Source organism: Centroberyx affinis, unplaced genomic scaffold, assembly GCF_046629955.1.
Source record: "Centroberyx affinis isolate AG114_WGS23_722 - 3 ecotype Tasmania unplaced genomic scaffold, CSIRO-AGI_Caff_v1 ptg003065l_1, whole genome shotgun sequence".
NCBI lineage: Eukaryota > Metazoa > Chordata > Actinopteri > Beryciformes > Berycidae > Centroberyx > Centroberyx affinis.
The window spans coordinates 94203-111344 of record NW_027281150.1 but is presented as its reverse complement, the minus strand read 5'-3'; the positions used below and the strand labels follow the sequence as shown (position 1 = coordinate 111344).

The following is a 17142-nucleotide window of genomic DNA, read 5'->3' as shown; positions in this document are numbered from 1 at the left end:
AAGCAGTCTTGTGAATTCTACACTTAAGAGGCTCAGAAACACACTTTTGTTAGGAGCCAGAATGTGAACATTTATTGCAAAATATATATTTTAGGGCAATCTAAGCATAACAAAAGAGGAATGAAAAACGTCTCTATTCCACATTATGATGGTTTAAAAAAAAAAACAACAAAAAAAAAACACAAAACCAACTTAATGTCATCATCAAGTGATTCTACTTTGGCATTTAATGTCTCATTAAATGTAAAAACAGGTATGAAACTACCATAAAAACAGAAATATCCAGTGTGAAACTAGTGCTGAAATTTGTTTTCTCAGTCCGGATATGTTTTATTGGATATGGACTTTGGCTGGTGTTACTTAACCTGTTTGGGATTAAATGAAAAAAAAACCTTTACTCAATTTCTCATATTCACCCCTCATAATGGCAAAAACTCAGATTGAAGACAGGTTTCTGCCCGTAGACCTTCATTAAAAATCTAAAATTGAAAGGATTTACAGAACCACAAATCCAATCTTGCTTTGCTCACTATTTCTAAACATAAAGAGAACTTCAACCATAAGAAGGAAGTAAGAGAAAGAAATTCAAGGAGAAGGCAAAGAGAATGGATACCAGGAGACAAATCTTGTAATATTTCTCTGGCTAGCCGGTCAGAAGGATCTGTCATCTGACTGTCCTCCCAGAGATCTGATCTGCTCCAGAGTCTCCTGCCCTCGATAGGCTTTCCCCTTGGTTCCTTCTGACCCTGAATGACCTGCAGCCAGTCGCCTCCCTCCTCTCCTGTTCTTTGACCCCAATGATCCCACAGACTCCGCCTTCTCACTCATGATGTCACTAAGGCTCGACCTCACAGACAAGTCACCACGGGACCCGTTGCTACGGGAAGCATCACTGTGGACAGAGCTGTAAACGTTGCTGTAGTTGAAGCTGTATCCATGGGAACCATCACTATGGTGGCCACTGCCATAGCTACGGTGAGAGTTGCCATTGCTGTGGTGGTGGCTTGGCTGAGACACATCTTCACAAGAATCACCAGCGTGGGAACTTTTGTTGCCAAGGGAACCCATGCCATAGGATTTTTGGCTGCGGAAACTGCGCTCAGACCCAGACTCATGCTGGGCTTCAGGCTTGGAGTACTGATCTGGTTCCTCTCCTCCACCCTCCAGATCCACACAAGGGTCTATGGCAGGTCCACTAGCCTGCTTGAAAGGTGCTTCCAATGGCCTATCCTCAAGCAAGAACTCTCTGGCGGAGGATGGAGGTCTGGGGGTGGCTGTGTCAGCTGGGCCCCCTGATGGAGCAGGCAGGGCACTACCTACCTGGGGACAGGAGTCAGAGATCTGATAAGAAAACATGTCACAAAGTGCAACAGACACTCAATTGAGTCTCTAGTACCAGAGATAAACAACATATAGGACCATAACATATCCACAGAGGACATGAACACAGGCAATACTCAAATATTACTGGTATCAAAGATATAAATCCACAAACTGGTCAGAATTGCATCAACCAATAGAGACATAATACAATAGAGTACAAAATTCACATCACACCTGTCTTTTCACCAACCATTCCCTGACAATGCTATGCATATCCTTACCAAAGATGCAGCGTCAATCTTCGCCCGAATATCCTGATACTCCCCTCCACTTCTAGTCAGTGACCCTGCACCATCCAAGGGCTGTCCTACTGTAGAGGAGAACTGAGGTCTCCCCAGAGGGCGAAAATCTGACTGGTCAATTCCAGCAATGGAAGCTAGCTGACCTAGGCTGGAAAACAGGGGAGAAGGAATTCATTGGAATCAAAATGGCAAGGAATCAAAATGGCAAAAGGGCATTTTTTAAATTACTAGACTGTTCATATACAACAGAGAGAAAAAATTGGGGGAAATGAATGAGAAGCAATCTGCCCTCCCTCAATGGTGAAGTGCCCTTAAGCAAGGCTTTTGACCCCCAACTGTTCAAGCTGTGTGCAACCCTCCCTTCTTTATCAGCTTTCAGGGCCTTATTTTAAAACTGCTGTTTGTTGTTCCTCATCAACTTATTTGGTTAAATAAGGGTAAAAAAAGAGACAGACAGACAAATCAATCAATCAATCGATCAATCAATCAATCAATCAATCATCTGCACACAGATAAAGGACCAGGCCCTGTAAATCTCAGTGGCCATGGCCACTACCAGGACTGGAACAAAGGTGAGAGTTAGAATTAAACTTTTATTAAAAAATAAAGTCAAAACAGAACTCTGGACTGGTGGGAAATGAGCCAGAGCAAGGTTAGCTCATGGAAATCATGTATTAAAATGAAGTGAGTGCTACACAGACAGGGTTGTGACTGCAAGGATGCTGGTTTGATTTTCCACATTTAAAGTATGAAGCTGTATACAGAAGGGAATGAGGAAGAGTCAGAAGGAAACTGAACTTTTTTTTAAATAAATCTCAGAATGAAACTCTAAAAAAGAAAAGGAATGAACTCATACTGGGCCACCACAAGTTGCCAAAAACACTTTGTTGCCCCTACTTTGGACTTTCAGGCATTGAAAAACAGACTTTTTGGGGGAGATGTAATCAATTCAGTCATTGCTGAAAATCCCTGGAAATGGAGCTATACACTATGGTGATTTAAGTTAACTGGAGATAAATTAAAAGTTGCTGTAAAGTCAGACCTAGCCTATGCCTCAAACGGAAAAAATGATGCCTGAACAGGCAGCATTCGGAGGCAGGGAGGCATCGAGGCATGTCCCGATCCACTGCCGTTCAGATGAAAAAATGGCAGGTGACGGTAGCCAGGGAGTCAAGTTTGTATACAAATGTACACTTTAATCTGTTTTCTGATTTTTTTTGCAAGCGTACTAGCTTTGGCTGGAAGTCTGGTTAACGCTGTGTTCTGTAGGCCGTTTTAATTGAGCGCTGGGAGCCAGCAGTTGCTTGGTGGTACGCTACTCCAGATACTTTTTATTTTGAATCCACCATCTCTGGCTACTCTCACAGCGAATCAACACATCTCCTAGTTTGGTCCGTCAAACTTTGTCATCCAAAAAGGAACAAGATACTGTATAACAACTAGCTACTCGCTAAGCTGTTAGACTCTACTACAAAGCACGATGGAGAAAGTTTTGCTGCAGGTTTGTGCCCTTCACTAAATATCAACTCTGAAGTTGCTAAAACACAGTATCCCTCCCAACAGCAGCGGCACACAACTGCAACTTTAGAGGGAGTCGTCATTTTGGCTAGCTCATTGCACTACTCCAGACAATGTTGAGATGCGCACCACCAAATGGCCTACTCATTGTTACATTGATGAGCTGGTGGGAAAGTCCGACATCTGGGACTTCCAAGTTGGCTGCTAAACAGTGTTGCATTATTGTGATTTTGTCAGAAAATCAAACCCGGAAGACAAATGATAAATAAACATGGACGTCCTGCAGCTAAACAAACTAATTTACCAAACTTCCTTGACAAAATATTAGTTAGGATGGTTAGACTGGCTAACTTCAAAAGTGTAATAAAGGTGCATGTGTATAGCAGTGTTTTCGTAATGCTGACTAACACTCAACTCAATTTTCGCCATGTTGAGAAGGTTAAAGGGTATCATTATCTGCGTTTTGATGGAGCCTTTTATTCAACTAATCATCAGATTAATAGCTCAATCAGAATGAAAAAGCCTATGTAACCACCTCAATCTGAATAAACCGGGCCATTCCAAAAGAAATTTCATTCCATTTGAGAGGGGTGGTATAAACCCTTTATAATTTGTTTGATGGATACAAATTCATCATGTAAACACTCATTATGATCACTTTCTTTGGTTGGAATATCTATACTCTTTCTGTGCATGCTCGCCTAATTGAGGTAAGTGACATCAGTGATGTTTACTAGTTTCCGGGAGAATCTGAATCATGACGGGTGCCACACCTGGGCTACGTTAAGAATGGGATACTACTCACACATACTATACACACTACATGCAACATACAACTCTATGGAACACGTTTAGTAAGGTAGAATACCCCAGGTCTGTTGCTGACACAACTTTTTTGTTAGAAACATGTCAATAAGTAGCAGCTGTGGTAAAGCTCATCCTGCGCTCGCCTTCTCCCATTTAATAAGTGCTGAAGTCGTACGTTCCGATAAAACTATTGCTTCATCAGAGAGAACAGCAGTAAAGTAATAACGGTGCCAAACACCAGCCTGACGCAGGTACATCTTTTAAAACGTAAGCCCATGCTAGAGTGGACTGGAATCAGTATTTTGCGCATGTCTTTTTATCTTGATTACATACTTTGGAGCATGTAAATGCACCTTGTACGATCATTTTATCTTCAATCGGAATGATTTCATTCAGAATTTTTAAAAATATGGCTCGTAACCGAATCTATTGAGTCATAACTTGGAAACTCAGGTAGGAACGAAACAGAGTGAAAGAAAGACTGCAGCCGATTCTGCACCTTCAAGGATAACATGGAGCGGATTATGTTCCCTACCAACTGCCTATGCCTCATGGACCTGGGTTGTAAACCACACTGCAGCCTAATTTTGCATCCTTTTAAAGTTACTTTAGTATGTATAAAAGGCAAAACACCAAAGAAAAACATTAAAGACAAAAGTAGATGAGAAACATGTGAGAAGGGGAAACATTCAGAGTTAAAATAAACCAAAACAACTTTCTCTGGTGATTCTGTCAGAATGAAACTCTAATTTGACCTGAACTGAGTGCCAAGACAGTTGATGGAAGTCAATAATACCCAAACAGCCATGCACCTGCTAGAACCAAACTGCATGGCCAGAAGCCTTCAGAATGAAACTGAACCAAAGTGTATTGCCAGAAGGCCCTCAGCATGAAACTGAAATCAAACCCCACACCTATGGTAAACAGTCCATTTTAAGTGTCTGGTCAAATACTTTGTCCTGGATCAGGAATACACTACTTTTATATGGGGCACATTGTGTCTTTGTCCTTGATGTTTGTTGGCACACAAATTACCATTTCTGAGAAAACTTGGGAGTCAAGTTCCAGGAAAACCTCCAATAATAAACCTACACACCTTAGTTATTAAATGTTTATTGAAGGTTCCTTAAATAACTTTATTGTGACTATAAGGAGAGAAGATTTGATGAGGAGTTTGTGATTGTTTTATAGGCCATTTTCTGAAATTAATGTTTTACTTTGAATTTTTATTTTCAAACTCTTTAAGGCTTTCACAATAAAGATGTAATGTATTATTCTGATGTATCAAATATTTGCCTAAGTGAAGAGTTAATTAGTTTATGCATTGATTGTAATTGTGGTGGCAGTCCATAAAATTTTGTGGGATGGATCCAGCTTATTTTAGGATGTTCTATTTGAGAGAAAGTTAGTGATTATTAGTAAAAGTTGTTAGCAGTATTCAGGATCTTGTTGAAGGGAATTCAATTTGTGTCCTGTTTCCCGGTCTGTGTGCACCTATTCATTAATGTTGGTATGTGTCTGTTTGTGTGAGTGGTAAATGGAGTAAGCAACTGAGTTTGTCTGCTATGTGTATGGGTGCTTCTCCTATCTCTTTTCATTTCAGGTTGTGGCTGTGGCTGGGCAGTATCGGTGTCCTTTGTGGACTTCAACTCTTCCTCCCTGATGACTGGGACTGTATTGACGTCCCTGCACCGGGTGTCGTTCTGATGATGACCTTGGTGACGACAATGACGATGGTGACAGAGGTGGTGGCATCGATGCACGGCACCAGATCTAGATGCTCATGCAAGCACGCTTATTCTGTATATTTTATGCTCCACTTTATTATCAATGTTTAATCTTTGTTTGCCCACTCTCAGCACCCATTGCACGCCTGACCATCCTGGAAGGGGCATCCCTCTCTGTGAGACCCTTCCCAAAGTTTCTTCCATTCTTTTTCCTAATGAGGCTTTCATGGGATTTGCTCTTTTCTCTTTTTCTGATTGAGGGGCTGAGGTTAGAAGGCGCCATTTTCATTTGTTGTTTCATAATGTGGGCGTTATGAAGCCCTTTGAGACTTTCACTGTGATTACGGACTATACAAATAAACCTGACTTAACTTGTTTGCTCTGCTTGCTCTTAAAGAAGACAATGAGTCACCCATTCTGAAACTGTGGATTTGGGTACATGACATGATTCTAGGACGAACAGAACACGGAGGGGTTTATCATCTCGTCCAAGAGCTCTGCCTAGATAGTGCAGATTTCAAGGGCTATTTTTGCACTGATGTAATGTGTGACATGGCTAAAGTTGAGACATGTTCAACTTGGAGCACCCAGGGGAACACCCCAAAACACACTGCGTCCAAAACACATATTTGTAGAGGCACATAGTTGGGAGGAGGTGGACACAGAGGCACGACCAAACCATTGAAATTAACTGAAAAAAGGTGCAGGCATGCTCAACAAAACATCCTTTGTGATCATACTAAAGGTGCAATTTTTTCACTTACCACTAGATGTCCTGTATTGCATGAGCAAATGTCCATATCGATTGGTTACAAAGGACTACTACTGTACTGACTGAACAATGATTGTTCATTTTGAGTTGTGTTGACGTCAAATACAACATTAGTGTGTAGGGTAACAAATTATATGTATTACTGAAGTTCAGGCACGGCAATTCAAATTTGCCAAGAAGTTGTATGAATCATTATCAGGGACTGCATTGGCATGTTGCATCTTTTTACAAGGACACGTGTCGCAATGTTTTATCTTAAGATTGATCTTAAATGAGGGCCATCAGCTGGACCATAAGAGGTAATTTCCACAGGTATTTCAGATATGTACAGTTCAACAAAAACCTAAAAAAATATCTTGCAGTCATTTAGTGACTTCAGCAGATCTAGAGGGATTTAGACTGTTTTGTTCCCACAGAAGGTGTTGTGGTAGAGAGATGTTTCCATACTTTACAAGACCTGCAATAACCATACATTGGAATGTATCAAATTCCATACTTTTTCAGTCTTTCCAAAAGTTCCAGACTCATGTAGGAACTTTTCTTTTAACCACCTAGACCCAGAACCAAAATGGCACAGTCCGAGTGAAAATAGAAATCTTGTACTGACAGGTTTCTAAGACTACCTACCCAGCATCCTTGAGGAGATCCAGGAAAGCATGGAACTTGGTGAATGAGCTCTCAATGCTCTCAAGGACAGCCTCATCCTCAAGAGCACTGAAAGCAGCTGCTGCTGATGCAGAGCGAGGTGCTGCAAGCGCCTCTGACAGGGAGAGGTTGACGCTGCGAAGACGGGCATTCTCCAACTCATACTGAATAGGAAAGAGGAAAAGACAGAATAAAAGGTTATCTTGAAGTCGGTCTCTTGCTTGTTCACTCACAGTACCAAATATATGAATATAAAACTTTAGTACTGTTGCTACTACATGCCAGAGCTCTCTCTATCTGGGCCAGAAAGAGATGTCAAATTATAGCTGCTTGCAGCAATGAGGCAGCCGGGAACAGCTAAGCCATTTAGCAACAAGGTGTTTTGAGTAATTTCAAAAGGCCAATAGAGTTCTGAAATGCTTGTGAACTTTAAAGTCACAGGATTGACAGGTTATGAACTAAGGTAGCTTTAGGGCGTTGGCATTGTACACCGTTCTCATTCAGAGGCTACAAAAGCCCATGAAAACTGAGCGTTTAAAAAAGTTCACAGTAGCTGGTTATAGGAGATTTTGGACTTCCCCGATTTCCCTGCTTTGTCTCCCCTCCGCTGGTGGCAAAAAGTATTTGAAATGATGTTCGGGCTAGAACTAAACAACCACAGAAGTATTATATTATCAATCTTATTATCAAATCAGTCAGCTCACCAGTAAACAGGTCCCACCCTAGTAAAAAATGGCAGCCCCGGACCAGGTAATTTGACTTTCAATGATTGTAACTTCTGTAATGAAATTAGGCAATAACATCACTTATGATGGCGTAAATATTGTGACTTAACAGTAACAGCAGCCTACAGTGTGTGCTGCTAGCATATCAGTCAGGTTGGCAAAAAGATATTTTCAGTGTAAGCTCTTTGTGTACACTAGTATGCTAACTAGCTAGTGGCACTCAGCTACCCAGTGCAGATAACCTGTGTTGGCTAGTTAGCAGACGTTCGTCCTACCTGGTCAAAAACTTCAATAGTGCCTATGGAGAGCGCCTCCAACCATGGTAATACTGCTAAGAATTGGTATTGTGTAACCTGACTCCACGGTCCAGATAGATAAAATCACCATATATTACTGGAAAAAATTCCTGATTCCAGCTTTAATTATCAACTTAAAATTCAGAGATTAATATTGTTCATCTGGACAAAATGTGAATGTTCTTAAAAGTAATTCATTTCTTTTTAGGGTGCTGGTGACTGCAGGAGATTTTTCTTTAAGCATTCTTTTATAATAATTTTCATTAGGCTATCAGGGCTATCAAGTACTTTAGTAATCATTTTGTACTTCTATACTGCCTGCTTGTTATGGTCATTTTTGTATTTTCCCCATTCAGGTTGTCACATGAAAGGCATCATCACCAGGGCAGGAAATTAACCTTTTAGTCCACTGGCCACAAAGGCTGACTGATTCCAAAAGATCAATAGCCACTTGGTTATTATGTATAAGCTATTATCAGCTATTACCAAGTTTCAGAACATGTATTTTAACTTCAGTGGTACACAGAGTGAATTCCTTAATCCAGCAGAGACCTGTTTGTGAGCTACTAATGCTGCATAGAGAAGTAGGCCAAAATTTTGTATACTTTGGATATGAAAAGCATTCCCTAGCTTAGCATTATCAGTACCTCCATGAGCCTCGACTCAGATTTCAGTCTGGCTCTACGCTCTTCAGCTAGTCTCAGACGACACTCTTCTAGCTCCATCTGCAGGGCACACACACACACAAACATATACTGCATGTTGAATGTTGAAAGTCATAATCTACAGTTTGCATGTGTGAATGCGAGTGTGTGTGTGTGTGTGTGTGTGTGTGTGTGTGTTTTTAGGCAACTGGCAAAGTGTCAAAACTTTGTACTTGATGTGTACTTCATGTTTAGGGAAACTCAGCCATTTTGTTATGGAATACAAAATCACTCAAAAAGGTGTACTTGTACACTTAGGTTTGTGCTTGTAAACTTAGTTTTGCAAGTTTGTACCTTCAGGTCCGTGGTTGCAAGCTTAATTTTGCAAGATTGTACATTCAGTTCCGTGCTTGTAAACTCTGTTTTGCAAGTCTATATATTCAGTTCCGTGCTTGCAGTTTCAGTCTTACCTGCTGTGAGGCAAAAAATAACGTGCGGATGTCTGTCTGCACGCTCACAGACTTTTGACAGGTTTACTACGTGGTAAAGTTTTGTAAACGGTGGTTTGTAAAGGAAAAAGAAATCTGCAAGGCAGAGGGGGCTGCAAGGCACCACGGACCTTAAGGTACAAACTTGCAAAACTAAGCTTACAAGCACGAACCTAAGTGTACAAGTACACCTTTTTGAATGATTTAGCATTCCATATGTTGTTCTCGTCTTGGATAGTGCAGCCCACTATACATGATTCACAATCCATCTCAGAGTAGGAGTTCAATGACCACGACAACTTGTTTACAGGATTTTATACATTCCAAAACATAACTCTCTGTCTGATAGCACTTTTTTAACAAAGATACAAATTCAAAGTAATTAAAAGTCCCACTTTGGGATGTGCCGTACCTGCATACGCTGAAATTGTCGTCCGGTTATCCTGTCTCTCAGACTGATTGAAGACGGTCTCTGCTCCACTTCCACCACAATTTCCTCTTCTTCATCATCCTCCTCTCCCTCTGAATCCGACTCCACGGTAACCTTCACAGTAGCTGCACCCTGATGAAGAACATAGATTTTGCAGTATGAGAATAAGGCCAAGGTGAAAATGTCATTTTAAAGTAATTCAATTATTTTTCTGAATTTGAGCGTTCTTGTTAGGGGGTTTCTCCCAAAAGTGGCAAATCTGGTCCGTCTTCTATTCCAGACTGCAAATAGCAAATGCATAAACAAACAGAAAGTTATACAATTCATAATTTGCCAAGATATAGCTGCTTGTCTAGACCAGCCATTATTCAGAGGATTATGCAGTTTGGATGTAAATAGCTAGAGAAGAAAAGGTGTTCCTCACCTGAAAGCTCTGCTCCACCGCAGTAACTCCAGGAGGCAGACCTCTGAAACAAAAGCAGACAATATATTAGTCTTACTATCATTAATGCCATGTCAGTGTTACCTGTGTATTTTTTTGCAGATGCGTTGGGTGTGGAAAATTGTGGTTCAGGGGAAGGGGGGAGGGGTCTTTCCTCTAAATGAATGGCAAGAAAAGACTGGCAGGTAATATTCCACTGCTTGCATCTCTCATAACTGGCTTCTTTTAACTAGACATAGAACACAACCTGGGGCTTTTGTATTCAAGGGCCATGTTTCATGTATTACATGCTCCATGTCATTGTCCTATATCTGTCAAGCTTCTTCGACCAGGTGAACTGATCTAAAATAGGATTTGCCTTCTACATGACAGTGAATGGCCAAGGAGACCTGTCCAGTTGGCCGAGGAAGACTGTTTAGTGATTGGACCAAATGCTTTTTCTCTGAAAACATTGCAGCATTGCAGCCAATTGCAGCTTTTATTGATTAAACTGAAAGTGAATTGGCCAACCGGCAAGTCTTCACCTCTGGCGACCAGCACGAGCAGCAGCACGCCAAGGCACATAACTGGAGCGGGAATGAGGCTTCTGTTGCTGAGCAACACCTGGACTCCGCCTCCCAGCTGACATCGCTCTTCGAGGGGCTGCACCAGAAAGAGAGCCATGTATGGAACATAAACCAGACTGGAAATCAACAAGGTTTCAGCACAGAACTGAAAATTACACAATGCAAAGCTTGCAAATACTTCCAAAAAAAGCAGGTTCCAACTATCACAAGCAAGAGAGAAATCTTTAACAGTTGAAAATATTTTCAGTTACTGATATTGAGACAGCGTGGCACTTTACCTCCTTTGCTTATGATAATTTACCACAGGCTAACCACAATGGGAGCATGTGTGCTTGTCTTATCAACATACCAGCAAAAAAGTATTTGAAATTTTCACTGTTTAAAAATTTGAAAATATAAGCAGCACTTGATCTTGTCAGGCAAGGATTTACAAGATTCCAGCAAGATAAATAATTAAAAACACTTTGAAACATTGTATTTATGACACCTGATCCATATAAAGGAAATGATTTAAGACCATTTTCAAATATATTTTTGTGCAGGTCTGCTGAGTTGTGGCTGTATGGAGTAAAAAGGGAGGACAGGATGACAGTGACCTGAATTCTTACCATGTCTCCAGATTACTAAAGGGTCAAAAGGTAAGAAGTCAGAGAGAGAACAGTTGAGTAAGAGATAACAGCAGTGCTTAAGATGTTACTCTGCTTGAGGTGTAAGGTGCATGTTTTTTTTTTTGTTTTTTTTTGTTTTTTTTACAGTGCCGGTTTCTTTTTCTTCTTGAAGTTAATGGAAAAGCATGCACTGTTCCTGACATGTTTTGTTTCATGACATGGTTTTAGTGCCGGGAAGATACAGCACAAGGAGTTCAAAATAATTCAACTTTAAGTGCAAAAAGCTTCAATCAATCAACAATATATTTGCAGACTGCAAGGTTTGTGGTGCCAGTCTGAAGAGCAGGGGAGAATCTTAAATAGTTTAACAACACCATTATTATTATTATTATTATTATTATTATTATTATTATTATTATTATTACCATTATTATTATTAATACATATTGTCTTGTTGTAGAGGTTGCATGGTTGGTATATATAATGTGAGGTTCTCGGTACTCTTGAATGTAGCAGTATGTAATAGAAAGTACCTACCTATCCTAAATGTGGCTTTCCCTCTGACTGTACTGGACAGTGCTCGCCTCTTAGGACCAGGAGGTTTCTGTGCCTCTTTGAGGGCCGGAGGCTTAATCCAGTAGTACTGCTATACAGAGCAGGGAACACGTATCATCAAACACAGATGCACTGCTATGTATCAAATAGGAAACACGCATGCACAGACCTCCCTCATTCATTTTAGACACATTTTAGACTCTGAATGATGTTTTATAGACATTAAAGGAATAGATCACCCAAAAATGAAAATTCTGTCAGTATTTACTCATCCTGTCAGTTGAAACACCGGTGAAGGGTCACGTGATCACACTCTGCTCGGTGTGTGGGTGCATGCAAGTGTGAACACTTTCAAAATCAGTTTTAGTGAAGACTTAAATATAGGTCTTTTGGACTCATAGTGCAATCGTAGAGCTTCAGAAGACTTACTATTATAAAGCTTTATATTATAAAGCACAAGCTATTACCAGAAATTGTGTGGTCATTTTTCCCGCTTGCTATGCTATGTGAACATACAAACTTCACCTGTGTTTTTCGAATTACATGAGGGTGAGTAAATAATGAAAAAAATGTTTTGGGTGAACTATTCCTTTAACCCAAAACACTCACACTCACCTCTGATGACTGGCCATCAGCATTCATCAGAACTTTCTCTATTGTGGTTTTAATGAGGACCTTGTCTGTTGGAGGACAAAGAAACGCATGTAAAACAGACATAAAGCATCTACCTGTTGTGTGATAATAATAAAAAAAAACAACAACAAAAAAAACAAAACCTTATGGGTTACCTCCGCCTATGAAGTTGGAAGGAGCTACATAAGGTGGGACGTCTTATATCCAGGTCTTCCAAGTTGGCTGCTGAACAGCATTGCATTCAATTTTTTTGTTACAACTAGATCTAGCTATGCTATGTTTGGGCAATGCTAATGAAACATTTTGGCAAACACGCTACTATGTTCGGGATACTGAAAGACAGCTAACCTACCAGAGCATAGAATAATAGAGTAGAGTGTATCTATACTTCATGACAATACATTCGGTCAATGATGTGGGTATCCTGATTATTCTAAGACTGTAGTAACTTAAACTACAGCAACAGCTAATTCTGCACACCTAGGTAGGCGTCGTGGGACTGTAGAGCATCTGTACTTCTTTATCTAGACTAGAGGCAATGCACCATATTAGCCAAACTTCCATGCAGTGTCAAGAAAACAAGACAAGAAAATGTTATGAATTCTGTTGTAGTAGTTTCTCACCAACTAAAGGGTTACTCCGGATATCCAGCACACAAAGAGTGGAGTTTGTTTTCAAGGCTTCCAGCAGACAACGAGCTCCCTCACTGGACAGACCGCACTTCTGGAGGTCCACAGCTGCTCAACAACAGTCACAAAACAGGGAGGGAGAACTTGAATAGAACACATAACGAAGACAAGGAGTGGAGAAGAGCTTTTCTCCTAATGTTCACATGCACCACACACACACACACACACACACACACACACACACACACCTCCTAACCTTTAACCCAAAGGTCCTCTGCCAATTCATGTGCAAGCGCTGCAGCCCCCCGGTCCCCTATCAAAGTGTTACAGTTGAGGGTGACACGCCGGAGACCTCCCATTCCCTCAAATTGTGGCTGTCGATACCTCAAAGACTCGGCCCATGCTGCACCGTGCCTCTGCATTCCCTGATGCTGAGAGAACATTTGCATTCTTTTAAAAGGCAGGAGAGTATCTTTTCCCACATTCTAGTATTAAATGCTTATCAAATAATCAGTTGCAGTGATGGCCATATGGGGCCCAAGTTTATAATTCATGTTTAAATAAACAACACTAGATGGAGACAGAGTTAACTGAATTTGCAGAAAGAGGTTGTTGCTGCTTTCCAGAACAGATTAAAAAACAATGTGCAAGTTAATGTCTTGTAGAAATTAGATATTACACCTTGATGATGTTGGCCATATGCTCTGCCCCTCTCCAGGTGAGATTACATCCTGTAAAATCAACTGTCCTTATGCTTGCAGAATACTTCACACTTTGGCAAATGACTAAAAAAATATGAAAATGACAATTAGAGAGAGAACAAATTCACATACAGTACAATCCTGATGAGCAAAGCAAAGCACAATGAAAGCTTGTTGTGCAATGAAAAGAAAACAAATTAAATCTAAACAGAGAGTATGCATACCCTCTAAACCCTGATCAGTGATTGGGCAGTTAGCCAGGGATAGGTTTTCCAAGGAAACACTTTTTGCCAAACCCTAGAATAGAATAGAATAGAATAGAATAGAATAGAATAGAACATAGACATGAATGACAAAGGTGCAGCCATCAATCAGCATCAGTCAATATTCTTAATCTCCATTTTCTACCGTTTCAGTTGCTTTCTACCTTTGTCAAGGTGATGAGGTCCCTCTCTCTCAGTGGAAGCCCATTAAGCTGCAGAGTCTTGAGGCTGGGAGAGACAGTCAGACACTCTCTCAGGGCCTTACACAACTTCAGTGTCATGTCCTTAGAGCGGATGGCTGGGATCTTCTTCTTGAAGCTAGACTTATAGTACCTACCATCTGAAATGGGAGGAGAAAGGAAGATATGATTAATGTTCATATAGACACAATTGAAAAGTCATTTAAGTTTCTAGTTTGGCTTTTCCTATACTGAACACTGAACTGTATAACAAATGCCATAAGGTACAGGCGTGTGGTGAGTGGGAAATTACATCTACATTTTCCCTACCAGTTTTAATACCAGCTAGGTATATTGATCACTTGTGTGCATGACCGCAATTAATAGTGTATACATATACTGTTATGTTCGTTTTTTTCTTTATTTTCAGTTGATATGCCAGGCTTTACTCCTGCCTTACCCATGTCTCCAGCACCCAAACTAGCTTGGTATGTGCTACTTATTGCAATGTGTTGCATGTGTTTGTTGATGGAGATGGAGTTGAGAATGGGTGGCCAGTCTGTCAGTTTGACCCTGTCTCCATTGAAGTCCAGCATTCCTTTGGCCAGGTTCATCTTGACAGCCGGGAGAGGCACCGAGTCCTGTCTGGCACAGGCATAATCATAGTATGCCGTAAAGTCCTGGGCGCCCCGCCGCCGAATCTGAGCATTGTCTTGAACCATCTTAGTCCTAGGAAAAAAATGTGTACACCAATCCAAATTATACAATTAATTGTAGGCTAATCGAATGCTTGGTTCCTGCGGTTGTGAACATGTAACTGTTATTGTGCTAATAAGCTCCAGCGTGACCTTGGACAAGATAATGACTAACGTTAACTATACTAGTGAAAGTCAAAAGGCTAACTTAAAAGTCTTTATTGTAATAAACTAACGTTAGGTCTTGTTGACTAATCTCTGGTCGTAAATCCTAACGTTAAACCATATCGTAAAGCCTGACAGACAGTTAACTAACTCACAACTAACTTTAACTAGATAGTAAGATAAAATCTCATATGAAGTATACAGTTGCTGAACGTTAGCTAACTGTTTAGCTAACTGTTTACAGACAGCCAACGGTAGTTCAGCTAGTAGCATTAGCAAGCTAATCTCCTAGCAACCAGTGTTGGAGGAGAGCAGCACACTAAAGTGATGAGTAGCCAGGTATAATAAAGTGTTCAACAATGCTTTAATACCTTATTAACTACTTTTGATCGGACTCCAAGGAATATCGGTACCTTCCACATCTAGAGATGGCTCTATCGTTAAGGGGCACCGTTTCCCTGGCTTCCCTTACCGCCCACCTTCCAGCACTTATGTTTGTTGTCAACGAGCGCTCAAAAGTGGCGCTGTTGGGCCACTGAAGTCCCGCCCACATTTCTTTCCTCTGAGTTCTTCTTCTTCGTATTTTAACGGCGGCATCCAGCATCATAGGTGCATTACCGCCACCTTCTGTTGGAGTGTGGACCAGACACCAGATTGTAGCCTACCTTTTAATCCTGTCTGATTAATAAAATAAAATAAAATTCTGCAACATGTGCCACTTGATAAGTTCATTATTGTCTTCATATGAAATTTTAATTCCTGGATTCCCGTCTTTCTAAATCCTTCTTTCATTTGTTATCTTTCCTCCTTATATTCTTCACACTGCATAATTATGTTCGACTGATTCTTCAACCTGACAGTGATCACATATAGTTGGATGCTTTCCTATAATCTCGAGTGTTTTTTCTCTGCGTTTGTGTTTTGTGAACTACATAAACTGTAGCTGGGCACTTACTGCCACCTGCCACAGTAACACCCTTGTCTGTGTGATAACAACAGCTTGCCTTTCTATTCCTGTATCATCCATGCTATTCCCACTATTTTTTCTTCATCATCATTATTATTATTGTCTCCACAATTTTGGATTAAATGTCCAACTCTACATACTTTCAGATACAGACTTCCAACCTACTTTAGGAAATATATATAGCCTATATATAACCTTATGTAGACCTATTCAAATTTACTGGGTACTCTTCCTCCTTTTTTTAAGTTATTTAAAAAAAAAAAAAATTAAGATAACATTAGAAATATTAACTCTTTCCAAGATAAGATGATAAGGAAAGATGAAACTTTATTCATCCCCATGGATAAATTGGGTCAATGCAGCAGCAGAACTAATGTGATTCCCAAGTAGAATATAGGCAAAGTAATAGAATATAAAACAAGCAATATAAATAGTAGATGCAGAAAACAAACAAATAATAAAACAATAAAACAATAAAACAGAATATAACAGTTGTGGGGTTATATAAACATATGGCTGTTGACAATAGTGCATGTTAATTGGACTGTATGGGTGGGAAATATGGAGAAATAGATTGGATTAGTTACATGTATGATTAACTTTCTAATCGTTTAATCTTTCACACTCAAGTAAGCAAGCGAGCAAGCTTTCAGGTGTCAGCAAGCCCTGAAAAAATTTGCTTTTTTTTAGTTCTATTATAATTCTATCACGACTCCTTCAAAGATAATCCACCATCATTCAGACCATTAGGCCTATAAGTCTAAATTAAATTACTCTCAGGATCTTTTCAGCGGTCACTGATACCCAGAAACCTCAGTAGCATCCGCCATGCTCTGACTATCTAATTACCCCCATTGCACAATTTACAACAATTAGATTAAAAGAAAGAAATATTGATAGTATATTTTATTTTATTTTTTATTTTATTTTATTTTATTTTAATATATATTTTAAACCATGATCTTTTATTGATCCTTTGTATGTAACTCATTGTATGTTATGTCCTGTTGGTTTTTTTTATCTGGACCCTGAGTCTGAAATAAAGTTTGAATTGAATTGAAT

At 40.0% G+C, this 17142-nt stretch overlaps 1 protein-coding gene across 1 annotated transcript; it reads right to left on the bottom strand.

The window, feature by feature from the left end:
* Nucleotides 1-155: 155 nt before the first annotated feature.
* cep78 (centrosomal protein 78) lies at nucleotides 156-15605 on the bottom strand. The gene is made up of 16 exons (XM_071537548.1): nucleotides 15485-15605; nucleotides 14714-14982; nucleotides 14239-14414; nucleotides 14036-14108; nucleotides 13792-13895; nucleotides 13367-13541; nucleotides 13105-13218; nucleotides 12464-12528; nucleotides 11831-11936; nucleotides 10644-10761; nucleotides 10102-10144; nucleotides 9660-9809; nucleotides 8763-8840; nucleotides 7077-7258; nucleotides 1605-1773; nucleotides 156-1320 (listed from the first exon to the last, which is right to left on the bottom strand). Exons 2-16 carry the CDS (start codon nucleotides 14973-14975, stop codon nucleotides 652-654), a joined length of 2484 nt encoding a protein of 827 aa, XP_071393649.1. The 5' UTR covers nucleotides 14976-14982; nucleotides 15485-15605; the 3' UTR covers nucleotides 156-651.
* Between the last annotated feature and the right edge of the window lie 1537 nt (nucleotides 15606-17142).